Source organism: Sesamum indicum, linkage group LG3, assembly GCF_000512975.1.
Source record: "Sesamum indicum cultivar Zhongzhi No. 13 linkage group LG3, S_indicum_v1.0, whole genome shotgun sequence".
NCBI classification, from domain to species: Eukaryota; Viridiplantae; Streptophyta; class Magnoliopsida; order Lamiales; family Pedaliaceae; genus Sesamum; species Sesamum indicum.
In genome coordinates, this window is record NC_026147.1 from 23,572,563 (window position 1) to 23,588,766 (window position 16,204).

At 31.5% G+C, this 16,204-nt stretch overlaps 2 protein-coding genes across 7 annotated transcripts in view; one reads left to right on the plus strand and one right to left on the minus strand.

The window, feature by feature from the left end:
• Window positions 1–1,414, plus strand: part of LOC105159334 (filament-like plant protein 4) — a 7,310-nt gene extending 5,896 nt beyond the window's left edge. For all 6 annotated transcript variants that reach the window (XM_011076358.2, XM_011076361.2, XM_011076363.2 and 3 more), the window contains 2 exons: window positions 66–111; window positions 768–1,414. In XM_011076358.2, the coding sequence (XP_011074660.1) occupies window positions 66–111; window positions 768–1,220 (499 nt within the window). In that variant the 3' untranslated portion in view covers window positions 1,221–1,414. The remainder of the gene's footprint in view (window positions 1–65; window positions 112–767) is intronic.
• On the minus strand, window positions 4,864–5,441 carry LOC105159581 (auxin-responsive protein SAUR50-like). The gene has a single exon (XM_011076692.2). The coding sequence runs from the start codon at window positions 5,313–5,315 to the stop codon at window positions 4,992–4,994; it is 324 nt and encodes a 107-aa protein (XP_011074994.1). The 5' UTR covers window positions 5,316–5,441; the 3' UTR covers window positions 4,864–4,991.

Consider the following 16,204-nt stretch of genomic DNA (forward strand, 5'->3'; position numbering starts at 1 on the left):
TATTATATAACAATGTTGTTCGATCTCTAACCCCCATCGGCCTTGTCTCGATATTTCCATGTCAGGATTGAAAGTCCCCAGGCAGCTGATAATGATGACAAAACTAGCCAGGTAAAGCCCTGTAAATATATATATGTTGATTCTCCGGTAGAGTAGTTGCTGCATTTACTATGACTTTTTTTTGAAAATATCTAGCACAGCTGCTATCAAAACTTTTGCTGAAACACACTACCTATAGTTGCTTTCCTAATATGGTTTCTCTAGTGCTGAGTGTAAAGCTCAGTCATTAGTTGACAACATTCATCTTTTGCAACCCTTTCTTTTCCAAGTTACTTTTCTTAAAATTGGTTATTGTCATCGAAGTGTTTTGTCAATGAGAAATTGTATTGAGATGGTATGCTCCAACTCTTCTGGAGCTAGATTGCTGCAAGAATGTGCTTTGCATTGGCACTACAAAGTTATGAACATATATCTTTTTCCTGTTTTGTTAGCTTCAACAATTATAGTGGCTTTCTCAGAAAGAGCCTAACTCACATGAATTCTCAGTGGGTTCAACAAACCTTCAGAAATGATGGTTATCTTGTTTATTCTGTGGTTTCCTTGGGAAGCCGTATAATTTGAATTATCCTTGAATCTAACAAAAACTCTAGGAAGATTTATGATGACGGACTGATCATTTCCATGGTTGCCTTGACAGTCACGATCCTTATTATTTGTTTGTCATCAAGTTTAGCAAAAACTAAAATCCCTATGTTCTTCTGAATCAGGAAAAGGAATTAGCTGCAGCAGCAGAAAAGTTGGCAGAGTGTCAAGAAACAATATTTCTTCTTGGTAAGCAGTTGAAAGCTTTCCGTCCCCAAACAGATTCTCTCATTTCACCAAATAATGGAAGGAGTCAAAAGGTTGAGGTCCTAATTGATGAAGAACCAACAATAAGTGGCACAAGCGTGCCAGATATTGATCCATCTGAAATGGATATAGCCACTTCTTTGAATTTGCATAGAGCAGGCTCGGAATCCACCTTGGATCCGTTCAATGCTCCACGAAGTCCATCTGACTCTGAAGCAAACAACACAGCCAGGTCACCAGTCCGATCACATCATCCAATACACCGTCCCACAAAGTCAGTGTCCTCTTCTGCTTCTTCCACCCCCACACCTGAGAAACAAACTCGTGGATTTAGCAGATTCTTTTCCTCAAAAGGAAAGAATGCACAGTAGTACTGCGTTCACTACCATTGTAATGGTATGTTGATCCAGTAGTGGCTGTTCCTTAGTGATATCCAGGTCAAGAAACCTATGCTTTTTATGTAAATAAAGATGAATGGCCCTTTTCAACCTTGTTCTACCTGTGTTTTGGTTGTAGTTCCGACAGGGTTATTCAGAATCAACTTGGTCTTCCCATCTGGCTACAATTCGAAAGGTGTTTTCACTTTAGTTTGAATTGACCCGCCCGCACTGGTTCTGAACCTTACCTACTGAGCTAGGAAGGCACGCAAAGTAACAGCGGATTCATCATATTTCCCTTTCAAATTTCTCATTCTGGAAAACTTTGGGTTCAGGTTTGGCTATTCCCGATTTGGTTACTAATTTTTCCTATATAGGATTCTAAGCACAGATCAGTAATTATGAAGGAATTTGGAGTTTTTCTAATAATAAAGCATTTTAGATGAGAGCTAAAAAAAAAAAAATTGTATAATTTTACACTATTTTTTTTTTAAATAGTGGGTTGTTAATAATATAAAATTATTATTTGAAAGAAGACATTTTTAAGAGGGAATAGGATTGAGGAGATGAAGGTTAATGATCATACATTGCATCGCCCCACCATTCACTAAATTTGGATCATTATGTTAGCGCCTTTTGAACGGTTGGAATTGCATGAGGAAAGGGGGCCAAAGGACAGCGACCTGTACATAATCTTACCATCTTTTTCACAGACGTTAAGCTCAAATGACGGAATTAACTGCTATTTATGTATTACATGTAATATGAGGTCGAATGCAATCTCCTTCTTCTATTGGGATCATCATCATAGGATCTGATCGTTTTAGTTTCAAATTAATTTACATGTATGATCTGCATTACTCTTCTAAACTCAAATCAGTATAATCATTTTGATCGGAACCTTCATATTTCATGATATGTTGAGGTCTTTACTTTGATCAATTACCTCAATATCACATGGAAATTAACTCCGTGGATCTGAGATGCATTCTCCGACTCAAATGAAGGCCGATGTCATGTCATTTTCGTAATCCTCAAATCCATTCGGGTTTTTAAATAATTGATTTTTCTAATACTTATATTAATATATGGGCTAATTAAATTAAATAAATTCAATAGTGAGGAGATCTTCATTGGTCAAAATTTATCGAATTTACTGATATTAACAAAAAAAAAAAAAACATATTTACCCCGAATGATTTATTATTGACTTATTGTAGGTCAAATAAATATTTTTATTACCGAACTACCTTATACATTTTCACACGTTAATGCATGTAATGAGGAAGTATATCTTCACCCTCAATTTTGCTAAGTTTCATATTAATATGAGCTAATTTGATAAAAAATATTTTATTGGTGAATAGATAAAAAATAAATATTTCAAATGCTAGAATATGTGTGTGTATATATATATATATATATCAATCCACATGCAAATTTTTCTAGAGGGTACTGAACCAATAAAGTGAGAAATATAGATGAGATGGCTTGTCCCTCGACTAGAACTTCCCAACTGGAAAATTTAAAGGACAAGACATTAGATGCGGGAAGAATATGGCAGCTGCTCTAACTTTGTCGCAAAACAATGTCATCCTTCCACAAAAGTCCATCCATGAATTAAAGGCCAGTTCAGACATTTGTTCTTATTACCTCATCCATCTGTTCACACATACTCATTAATTGTCCAAGAATCAACCAACTTTTTCATAGCTTCATGTGCCCATGTATGGAAAATTCTAAGTTAAATTGGATCTGATTTTGAATTTAAATTAATTATATAGCAAATGCAATATATTTATTGTATGATTTGTGTATAAATAAAAAAAGAATAACACTAACAGACCTTGTCTGAATAAGAATTTCTGCCAATATGTAAAGTGTAACCTCTACACCTACTTTGCTACGGAAAATTGACATAAGTTTCACTCTATGATCTGTCGCCTAAAAAAAGGGGGACTTAGCTGGGTACAAACAAAGAGTATTTTAGTTCCTCACGTACAAAATTTATTCTTTTTTTTTTAAGATTTATGCATTTGGGATTTTGTATTACTGGCTGAAAGTTATTATGTTGAACTTGAATATTCTCTATCTTATTTGATATACTTGAACGTACGATCAGGTTGCGGTTTGATTTTATAAATAAGTATGAGACTATGAATTTAAATTTCACTGAATTGATGTGTGGCTGTTTGTAGTCATTTTCTATGAAGTTGTTTATAATTTTTTTAATTATTATTATTATTAAAAGCCACCTGTTTTTAGGCATGGCGTTTGGCATTGACCCCTATCAGTTTATTAATAAAATTGTTATAATTATTGATTGGTATTTTGATATTATTTGGTGGCATACAGGCAAAAGCAATTAAACATGGAATTTTTCGAATAATTTATGGTAAGACAAAGCAATCAAAGTATATAGGTGAATAATATATACAACAAAATTTTCCCTGCATAAAAAAGCCAACTAGAAACCACCCCTAATTAATTAGCTAGAACGCGACATGTGTTGCATCATGTTACTATTCTACATGTGACCATTGTCTGAATTCTTTTTATATTTTTCTGAATATTTTAAAATGTTCTCTGTAGAATTTAATAATAAGTAGTTTCCATGTCACCAATCACAGAGTTTCAATAATGAGTACCTTTTATTTCTTTCTAGTGTTTTGAGTGAAATATTATATAGTAATCTGATCTATGTGACTATTACATCCATCGATCATGTTGATACAATCATATATACTCCGCCTAAATTTATTCACTATAAATAATCAGCAGAAATATTCATAATTATATATATACAATCTGTCAAAAATAATATCTTACAAAATATATACGTATATTAATTTATACATGTGAGAAAATAGGAAAAGTTGATGACATTTAAACTTGGCTAAAGTTGAATAGTTTAGTTAAAAAAAAAAATTGTCTGATCTGCAATAAGTCAGTTACCAATTAATTGGGGGTAAATATCAATTTTTATTCAATTTTTTTTATAAATATAACAATGGGATTTACTTGTTAAGCGAAAGCAAATCTTAGAAGTGTTAGATTAATTACCCAAATCACAGGGGATCTACATATAATTATACCAAATATCAGGAAAAGATAGTATAATTATCCTAATATAGATAGAATTAATTCCTGAAATATGTGAAGGCAATAATTATTATGAATGAGTTGTATTGAAGAATGGTGATTATTACTGAAAAGATGTCACTCTCTCAAGCTAATCAATGCTAAATAGACGTCCCACCTTGATCATGCATCTTTTACCCATACTTCCAATTCTTACCTCTTTTTACAAATTCATGGCTTCCTCTTAATTATGTCCTACCACCATAATTTAGTAAATTAGTAATTAAGGAGAAAATAAAATATAATTTTTTTAATATAAATTGATATTACATTTTGTATCTTATTTCATACAGATTAAGTAAATTTTGAACCTATGTTATGCCAACATGAAATAAAAAATATAAACTTATTGTACCCTAAACACAACGAAACCCCCCCGCCAGGAAAAAAAAAAAAAAGATTCAAACTTTCCTTACATTCACACACACACACACACACACACACACATATATATATATATATATATATATATACATACAAAAAGAACCCACCGAAATAATATTATCATGGGTTTTCATTTTTCCGTCAGCCAAGATAAATTAATTTCTTTTTTTTTAGAAAAAAAAAAAAACCCAGCAAGGGATAATATATATGTAAATAGTTTTGAAATATTTATATATGTTTCTAGCTAAGCATTGATGTTAGGGAGTCAAAAACCTCTTGTTCACAAGGAATGGTGAGGCCCATGTCATGATCAAATCCGAACTCTTCTTCTGCTCTGTGAAGCAGGTTCTGGAATTCTGGGCTGCTCAGATATGAAATTGGGACGTCTGCTTCTCTTCTCTTCTCACCTACGTACACTACAAAGTGCCCCTTCGGAACGTCCAACGGCAGCACCGCTTCTTCAGTATCATACCCATGTTGTCTCTTTCCCAGGCTCGAACATCGCTTCACTATCTGCTTAATTACTGCTTTTTGTGACAATTTATTGTGTTTTCTGATACCCATTTTTGGTGGAATAATTGGACAGATGATATATATATATATATAGCAAAATGATCTATGATGATGATGATGATAGAGTTGTCTCAAAGGGAGATTGGAAAGAAATGAGATTAGGGTACTGAAATATATATATCTGAAGAGGTAAAAACGCTAATATTAAATTAATTAATTATTGAAAATAGGAAAAAAAAAAAAAGAAGAGGGAAAAACAGTGGCATGCATGTGGGGTTGTGGGGGCGAAGAAAAGAGCAGGGCTGTCTTTCGGGCACTCTTAGAAAACATAGTTGGAACCAATGCCAATAGGGTTTTACGAATTCTTGCTGTGCTTCATCAAGACAATAGGGTCCCTTCTCTTCACGGGTTTTACCGATCTTTTCAAACAAAACCAAAAAATTGCAAATAGAGAAAATGCCTAAAATTTCGATTAAAAAATTTCTTCTGTTCATTTGGATCTTGTTAATTTTTCTAGAAGGTTAATACTCTAGATCTCCCTCTTTTGCTTTTAAAAATATTAAAAAATAATAACACAGTCCTATGAAATTTAATGTAATTACACGTAAACCTTTTATATTTTAAAAAATTATATCTAGTATTCTTGATATTTGTTTTCATCTAAAAAATAAATATCATGGATAGTGAAATTCACGAAATTTGCTGATATTAAAAGAAGAGTAGAATGAATGTCTATATCATAAGTTTAGTAAAATAAATCCGTCTAATTAAATCAAGTATATATAGTTTTTCTTTCCTAATTGGCTAATTGGTTGTATATTTTCAACGTTGCGTGGTCAAATTATATATAAACAGTGAGTTTGTGGACTTTAATACGATGTGCATGTGTCTTATTAACATTCACGTATGAAATTTTAAAATTACTAATTAAAATATCAATCACGAATTACGTTAAGCATATGTATATATCCCATGTTCTGTGAATGAAATTTGTTGCTGGTTGCGACATCTAAACATAGAGAGGGGAGGACCCCATCATTTCTCACCGAAAGCCATTTCGTACATTGTCCAATTATTAATTGCTTGTCCAACCACATTTTCACACTTGCTATCCACATTTAATTAACAATGCATTAGTTTGGTCCAAACCACATTTTCACACTTGCTATCCACATTTTTTCCACTATTTTCAAGTTCAGGAATTCACAAGTTTTGAAACTTGAGTTCAAGGGATGCTCTAAACTGTTAAAATTTGAAGTGTGGGGAATAGAGTATATTCATGGCAATAAATTAGAGAAGAAAAAATTAGGTTTTATTAATCTAAAAACTCAAGTCTTTTATTCATCTAAACTCTCTAGTGCTAAAGTTACAGAGATGTGAGACTATATATAATGAATAGAGTCCTAACTAAAGAAGAAAACTAACTCACTTTGAACTCTAGTTGTCAACAGACTCAACAAAAATTAAATACTGGAATACTAATAAAAATAAATATTGAGAACAAAAGGATAAGTACGAGCAGAACTTGATAAGTACAAATAGAACTTTCAACATAAACCGAAACTCTAATACTGAAAATGACTGCAGCCTTAATTGATAAGATGACCAAATAGGAATTTATTTCTCTTGAAATAGAAAATGGCATGTATTAGCTGTTAGTTTTGTCTGTCTTTGTCAAAGACAAGAAGGCGATCCAAGAACCCGTAATGTTAGCCAATCAAACAATCATTCAAACCTGACATATTCTCAAATGTGAACAGATTCATGCTGCGACATTTCTTGTAAGAAAAGGGTACAACAACATTTTAGGTGCTGATAACATTATTCTTGCAACCTCCAAGAAAAAATCTTAACGACATGATGAGCACCATGGAGTTGTTTGTAGTCAATCAGGCCCACTATCAATTCGCAAAACAACATAGTACGTACCTATACGTAATTAAACACGCTTTGTTTGGACAAATTGAAAGGAAACCACTGACGGTGCTCTCATTTGAAAATCATCGTCAACTCGTTTTTAGGATAACCGGTCTGAAAATGGCTTGTCACCTATCTACATGTCGAGAGAAAGCGTTTACAGGTACTGATGAGGGTTAAACAGTAAACACCGCCTCCTCACCCGACAGACTTGCCCCCCAAAAACAAAGGAATTATTAAACATAACAAGGATTTCCGTGTTTTTTTAACCGGATGCTGAAACCCCCGGGTAATGAACATTGATGCTTACACTATCCAAGAGCTTTCAAGAGGACTCGAGGCTTGTACAATTCCCAACAATTGGTCCTCTATAAATATCAGTTGACTCATTTGATAATGAGCGTATTAATTACTCTTAGATTTAGCTCTATGACTGATCTGTTATAACCCTAAACCAACTTTAACTCAGGCATTGGACTGGCGGATGTAGCTTAACTATTGATACCTCATCACATGTACTGCATCCTAAGGACATACTTGGAGAGATCGAAAATTAATTATACCAGCTAACGTCTGGGAAAATTTTTATCCGGGTCTAGCACAGTCAAAATAATTCAATTATAGAGTAAGTGTGATACTTAATTTATGATTGATCATTTCTATAAATTTTACACCAATCACAAAATTATGATTTGTGGGATTAGACATGAAATATCGTCGCACACAAATTGACTTTTATTGCTTTCTCATTAAGAATTTGGATAAATTACAACGAGCTCCCCTGAAATTTGCTATAATTACAAATATCTAATCTTTGTTTGAAAAATTACAAATACCTTCTTCAAACTACAGATCTCCCTATATTGAGCTGTCATAAATGGGGTATTTGTAATTTTATAAATTAGGTGTAATTTTTTAAACAACGATAGAATATTTATAATTATGATAAATTTTAGAAAAATCAGTTGTAATTTAAAGTAAAAAAATATCATGTTTTTTGCACTGTTCAGCTAGTGGATTTTAAGCCCAGTGAAATAATTCCGACCACCTAAGATGACAAAAGACACAACTTTACTGGTCCATTAATAAAAATCCAGGAAAGACGGAGATAGGTCTATTATTTCTGCATCAGTATTTTGATATATTTTCCAACAATTATTAAAACCAACCAGGGAGGCCATTTCTCATGTTAATGGGCTTAATTCACAACAGTAAACGAGTATACAATTCTGAACCCAATATTATAGAATGCAGTAGCCCAATCTTCTTTGCTAGATCTCATTTCTCCAATTTTGGTTTTCTTGATCTAATACTATGGGAATAGTTGTGCACCGTGAATACGGAAAAATTCTTACTCAAATTAAATTTGATTTAACTCAATCAATTTTATAATACACTTTAAATTTTGAAAAGATCACATGACATGTAATTTTTCACCACATATTTAAATTGTATATTAATTATGTAAGAAAATTGCTTTTTAATTTTTGGTTGCATCGTATAAGGGTTTTTTGTTTTCTCTCGATTCAGAAAGAGAGCTATTTACCTCACCAGCCAATATAAGGGTGGTGGATATTAAACATTAATTTTCCGAACTATGTTTTGAATGTTAGATTATAAAATAAAATCTCTTAAAGCAAAAAAATAGTTTCCATTTTGTAATATATTCTTCATTCAAGTTGAAGATCAAAAGATGTAAAATTGTGAAAAAAGAAGATAAACAAATTGAGTGTGGTCCAACTTAATTTGGAAGCCTACACATTGCCACGTTAAGACATCAGCATGTCATGATGTTTCTGAATATATCAACCTTTAATTTTCCTTTTCAATGGGAGATCGTAAAGAGATAAAGCAGCTGTAAGAAAGTGGAAACAAGTAAGAAAAAGACAATTAAGAGTATAATCCTAAACGTACAGCCTCAATTAGTGAAGCAAAAATGATATTAATCACATTAGTCAAATTAAGGAGGGAAGGGTGAAGGGGGGTGGGGTGGGGTCCTAGTACTAGTAGTAGTAGTAGCTATTCAATCATCCAAGCGTGTGCATGCATTGACAACTTATGTTGGTCGGATGGTGGGAAATTTTGGGACCCCTTTTTTGTATATTTTTATTCTTCTACGTCTTTGAATTTGATTTGATATTATGATGTGAAATTAGTTGTTAACTCGGAATTTGGTTCCTCACTTTTATTAATTTGACCACTTGATTTTCTTTATAAAATTCTGCAAATTAAATTTGTATAAAAAATCATAATTCAAGCTATTACGGGAACGCATATGATAATCACACAAAAAGTTATATCTAAGCTAGTGAAATAATAATCATCACTTTTTAGTTTTGATCAGTCATAATTGTTTCTATAGATAGTGTTGCGTGCAATATAATTAATGTTTACTTGCGTGAAATATTGTCATTCTCATTAGTTTCTCACTGAAAAGACGTCTTACTAGAAATAAGAGACCTTAATACTTATAAACCACTCAAACTTCTCGTATGCGCATAATGCTAGCTAGATGTAGTAAAAAATTTAAACAACTTAAATATTTGAATAGGTTTGAATATGTAAATATTTGCAATGTTTTAAGTTTTTCATATGCAATTTGGGTTGTAGAAAAAGGAGAAAATAATAATAAAGTTAGCAAGGAATTTGAATGGATAAGATTGAGAGAGGGTTGTGGAAGAGAGTAGGAATCCAGGCGGATACTAAGGACTTCATCCCCTGGGTATTGGGAGATTTATGCTTTCCACATATACAAAAATTCATACCAGTGGATGCCTTATTTGGTTGGTAGTCCCACTCCTATGGAGACCACTGTCACTCACTTGTGTGCATGCGCTGGCATCATCCACACCCATTAAAATAATAATAATAAATAAATACTTTTTTATTAATGTATTTCAAGATATTTCTTACATACCAACAATTACGTATTTGCTTGCGTCGAACACCTATGTTTATTGCATACATTTCAGTGTCGTGCTTGGGATTCGGACCTCCATTTCTCAGGCCAAATTTACACCATAATTTTTTTATTATTATTTTCTTGGATTTTTTATGTTCCCACTATGTTAAGCATGGTTAATTGAATAATGTTGCTGCTAGTGGGCAACCATGCAATATTTAATAAACCTGTTTTTGAACAATACCTTTTAACAAATATTAGTGTTTGAAGTTTCCGTAATTTTAAATTATTAGTAGATGATGGTAACTATTTTATTACATTCATTCACACTGAGTCCTATTAAATATTTGAGGAGCTGCCCACCCTCAAACGGACCAATATACATAAGATAATCTTTTTGACAACTTCAATGTCGCGCTTATTATTAATGTAATAGTTTTACGCTTACAGTACTACAATCTCACGCTTCCTGTTTTATTACTATATATATAAGCCATGGGAACCTTATTATTATTTATTAACTATCAAAACAAGCCTAACGACGATTAAGATATCTCAAGCACAAATTTGATCAAAATCATATATATCATGTTCTCATAATTAATATATGTACTATAAAGAATTTTGGGTTTTGAAATAAACGATAAACTGAACTTTGTCAGAGGCCTAAATTCGGATATTTGATGTTGAGATCGTATTTTAATTCATGTAATAGTAGATGTGTAGAAACATCAGATTAAGTTTAATCAAAGTACTAATTTTTATCTGCTGTTTCAATATATTAATTAATTGCTTTATTCTCCTCAATTTTTTTAACATTGTGAGGAACTACGTGAGAACAGTGGTGTCGTCATCTGTCCGGCTAGTCCTACTATTCGGCGATTGACAAGACTTTTCTTTTTTTTTTTTTTCTTTCAAATGATAATTATATAATAATTAAATTAAAGTCTTCATAAATTAAATAATACATCAATTCAATAAATATATTAACATAATTTAAAAAAATAATTCACACAAAATAAGATAAATACCGATATATTTGGTGAACTTGAACTCATGACGTTAGATTTGTTCAAGAAACATCAACTTAAACCACTGGGTGTATAAGACATTATTCATGCGATTGACAAGAGTCGGTGTATTAAATGACAATAATTAATTAAAACTTTATCTTATAACAAAATAAGGAAAAAAAAGAAAAGCATCAAATCAATATTTGAAGACTCAAATGGTCATACAAATTCCAAAACTATCTTGTCGCTGCCCTTTTTGCTGTCACTTAGCTACAATACATTCGAATTTGTCCAACTTCTCTTTTTGGGGTGGTTAGGGTTTTTTTTCCTCTCTTCTTCGACCTTCTAAAGATGAACATCAACACGTAATCCCATCCTACCCACAGTAGTATTATATATATAGACATATTTGATCGTGACATGACATAATAATTATATATTATGTTTTATCATCATAATTAATAAAGATGACATTAATTGGTCAAAAGACTCGAGCCCACTTTTTATGTAAAGGGTGCATACATGTGGGTGAATTTAATTGATTTATTTGAAATGTCTTACACAAAGAGTCTTTTTTTTAAAAAAATTCTTCTATGATATTTTCGCCACCAATAGTATATTACATTTTATTTTTTTGAAAAGAAATATATAATTATCATGTGACATATAGTATAATTTTCTTTTAGAGTGGTCGTATAAATTAATTTTGTTTACCTATTCAAGTTTCACTCACAAATTTTATATCAAATCAAATCAAAGCCATAGTATTAATATAATTATATATACGAGTATATAGTGCTAATTAATTTCATGCCGACAATCAATGTTGTTGATTTTAGTTTAGTATTTAAAATTGAGATCCCAATAACAAGTTCAAAATTCTTAGATTTGTGTCTTACCAAATTTGTGGGTATTTTTATCTTATTTTATATGAGTTTTTTGTAAATTAATTTACTGATTTCAGTTATATTAATTGATATATTATTTGAATTGATGTATCGTTCAATTTATTAAGATATTGATGTAATATCATGTAATAAAAAAATTCATGCCGACATGCTTATGTCCATCTACGTAAGCCACAAGAACCAAATCAATTTGACAATGAAACAAAGAGGGACCAATTTATATATAAATTAAGCTGATTAATTAAAAGGACAAACAACTAATAATTAATATAAATATATTTTTGTTTAAAGTTGAAGCACAACCAAGATTTTGTATTTATTTAAAAAAAAAAACCCTTTTTGTCAAAATAAAGATTTATTAATTCTAGAATATGAGCTTTTTTTTTCCCAAGAATAACAATAAAAAATATGTAATGGCAACTTGGAATATTAATTATAATTAAAAATTATACTGCGTAACATGACCACCAATGAAAGACGGGAAGCGTGAGCAGGTCAGATGATTTAGGGGGGGGTAAATTTGAGTGATTGGATAAGAATCAACGAAAAATCAAACTAAGAAAATATACTTTAAATTAAAAAAGAGGGGATTAAGCATTAAGCAAGAGAGTAATCCAGGAATACGGCTGGATTAGGGGAGGCAAGAAAGACATGGTTGAGACAGAGATACTACCACGTCCACGTGCACATGACTCTTATCCCAAGTACCCCACCAACTTTCTTTCTTTTATGCTTGTGGGAACATGCGTAGCTGTTATTCCTCCCAAAAGAAAACTACAATGGGGTAATGTTTGTTGAAAATACTATTCCCTTGTTTTTCCTTTTCTTCATCTATCCATTTTCCATACTTTTCTTCTTTTCAAACCCCATTCTCAAGGATCATGATTCCGCATACTTGGGTTCTGACGGGACTGTGATTCATGATGTGACTGTAATCTGTTGTTTGAAGTATTGTTCATTCTGATTTCATATGAACTCTATAATTTTATTCTAAAAGACGCAATATTAGAAAAATGAAATCTTGCGACTTATATCATGATCCCCTAAAATCTCCTCTCTCTGGCGAGACGCCTTCTCAAAGACCATGATTCACCGTATTAGGGGTTTAAGATGATTTTTATGAGTGATTGTAATTTAAAAAAAAAAAAAATAGGGGTAGAGATTTTTTCAAATAAGAGTGATGAGGGGGTGGTAGCAGCTGCATCAGAATGAAAAGAAAAATTGACTTTAAGGTACATAGTGAAAAGTGGAGTAGTTTATTTCAGTTGGAATATTCCTCAAAAGTCTGAGAGAGTGTTTGTAAGGGAGTGGCGGCAAGAAGACATAATCCATTGTTCACGCTACTTTACATGTGTTGAAGTTTGCAATGAAATGGAAAAAGAAGAAAGTGTGATGAGATGTTTGGTATAAAGTCAGTACTCCTTTCCTTCTATAAGTATTCATCATTTTTTTTCTTTTGGGGGTTTCGGAAAATTAAAATATATCTATATTATATTGGATAAGCAAATTCCATATATCAGCAAGAATACCAAAATATCCTTAAAAAAATTAAAAAAAATGCTTAAGATCCGCATGTTTTTAGCAGGTTGGGTCACATCCGACCAGGCAACCCGATTGAATAGTGATTGATTTGACACTCATTCAACCTATATTTTATTGATACGTGGCTCGTACGGATTCTGACACATAAACGCTTATAAATACATAAAGAGTCCATCTCACAAGTACGCATTTATTACTACGGGATCGCACTCTATAGTGATATCGCTTTGTGTGATCCCTATAAACTCGAATCATAACTGACTTAAATTTCGGAAGATTTTAGCTGACATCCACCTCAGCTAGTCTAACAATTTATGTGTGCAGGCCAATTATTAATAGTCCAAATATTCGATATACCCAACATCCAAATAACATTCTAGATTATTGTCAAATCAGCTCTAGGTTGGTGAGGATTTTGACCAGAATCAATATTAATATAAGTGGATAAGAATAGTAAATTACTATTAATCTAAAATGCATTCCTGAATATATATAAAGAGATTAGTCAATAAATAAAGGTTGAAAGAGAGGAAAATTGTACATACTCTGTATAGTTTTTCTCATCAATGTTTCATACGACTTTATCTCCAAAAATGTTCACGCTCACAAAAACAAATTAAAGTTTAAAGATACATGCTTTATGAATTTGACCAAGTTAATAATTAACCCAATTAATGTTAATTAAGTAAATTAATTTCCACGTTCCCGGTGAATATATAAATAAATTGAAAAAAAATGCAAACAACCCCTTTGTGATATCGCAAATGAGCAAATTATCCTTTTATAAAAAAATAAATAGCGATTTACCTCTACATATTTTTTAAAATACAATAATTTACCCCTCTATGATTTTTAAAATGAAGCAATTTACCTCCCTGTATAAGGAGGTAAATTGCTTCATTTTAAAAAGTATAGAGGGATATTTTTTTTTTTTCATAGGGGAGGTAATGTGCTCATTTTCAATATTTCAGGAGAATAAATTACTATTCATCCTAAATAAATTATTTAAAGGGTCATCGAAAGTGCAGCGTGTATGAACTTTGACCTCATAATTAGTGCTAAGAAAATATTATGCGTGAGAGCACCAGTAAATAATATTTAAGCTACCAATTTAATATTTATTGCACAAACCAAAAAAAAAATCCTTTATAGGGGGAAAAATCTTTCATTTGAAAATTCTCAAAATTCTAGATAGAAAATTTGGCCAATTGAACCCTATGTTGTTGGAGCTTTGGAGCCTGATATATATATATTCATCAAATTAGAAGAAAAAGTAAAGAAAGAAGCTATGAGTAAAAAATATGTTCTTATTTGATATATGTTAGACCAAATGACGAACCAATTAAGTAAGTATTATAAATAGTTAATAATCTAATAACATTTATAAGAGTCTTGATATAAATAGTTGATGAGTAATTTTTTGTTATAATTCACAAAAGTATTATTTAGTAAAAAAATAAAAATCTTAAGCAAACCGTGAACATAGAACAATTTTGTCTGACTCATAAAAAATTTGTACCTTGGAATTAATTTTATTACACATATAACGATTTCTACATAGTCTTAAGTTGTAGTTGGGTAAAACATTGATGTAAACAACATAACATAATACACCTCTACTCTACCTAGTGAAAAAGGTATAATATACCTTATACCATAATGTGTGGCCTATTGCCATCACCTACTCAGCTTTCCCCATTAGGAAAGTGGTAGAAGAAGAAGCAAACTACAACTCCAACACCCGCTCCAACTCACAAATATTCAAGAATCCTTACTTCCTTAACGTTTCTCCTATAAAAAGAAAAAGTGTCTCCATTCATTTTGTTGGAGAGAATCTTCTTGGAAATTAATTAATGGCTCCATTAACCCACTTAATATTAATTTAACCCCAATCTTAATCACATCTAATCCTCAAAATTAAGCTCATGAATGGTTGAGATGCACCACACGTCGCCTGCTTATATAAATATAATTACTCTCTTTCGTAATTAATGCATGTATATATAATTCTTAATTAATTGAAAAACGCAATTACACTCGCAAAGTACGCTTTCTTTTCATTAAATTAACGATGTCATGCGTCAATGATTGCAAAGCACAACTTGACCTAGCCACCTGGAAACTTCCAACGCCTTTGTGGAATGTGCATAATGTGCCCCGCATCGGAGCATCTCCTTTAAAGCGTGCTTTTATCTTCTCAACTCATTGGGTAGTCAAAAGCGCTTTTGTGGACGATCATCGAATATGGACCATTTGTAAAGATGGTGAGGATACGTCATGGACAGACTGAGGGATCAAGAGAAGGAGAAGAACCAAAAAATCTCAAATGAAAAACACGTTTCTTGGAAGAATGAACTTGTTGATGTTAAAAGGCATTTCTGACTTAATTGAAAATCTTCTTTTTGTGACTTATATATGATAAGAGGTTGTTGTACATCATGAACGGAAAAAAACAAAAAAAAAATTATACTGAATTAATTTTTTTCTTGATAGTTCGTCTTAATTAATTATATTTATAGTTGAGTGTTTTATTTATTATGCTTTCATTATAGTTACAATATGCGACTCGATAGTTTTTTAAGGGAAAAAAATAATTCAAATTTAATCCCAATACTATAAAAAGGAACAAATATATATATATATATATATGTATTTGAA

What these genes read in the sequence shown, in the direction of transcription:
- LOC105159581 (XM_011076692.2), bottom strand. Translation starts at nt 5,315, where the DNA reads ATGGGTATCAGAAAACACAATAAATTGTCACAAAAAGCAGTAATTAAG.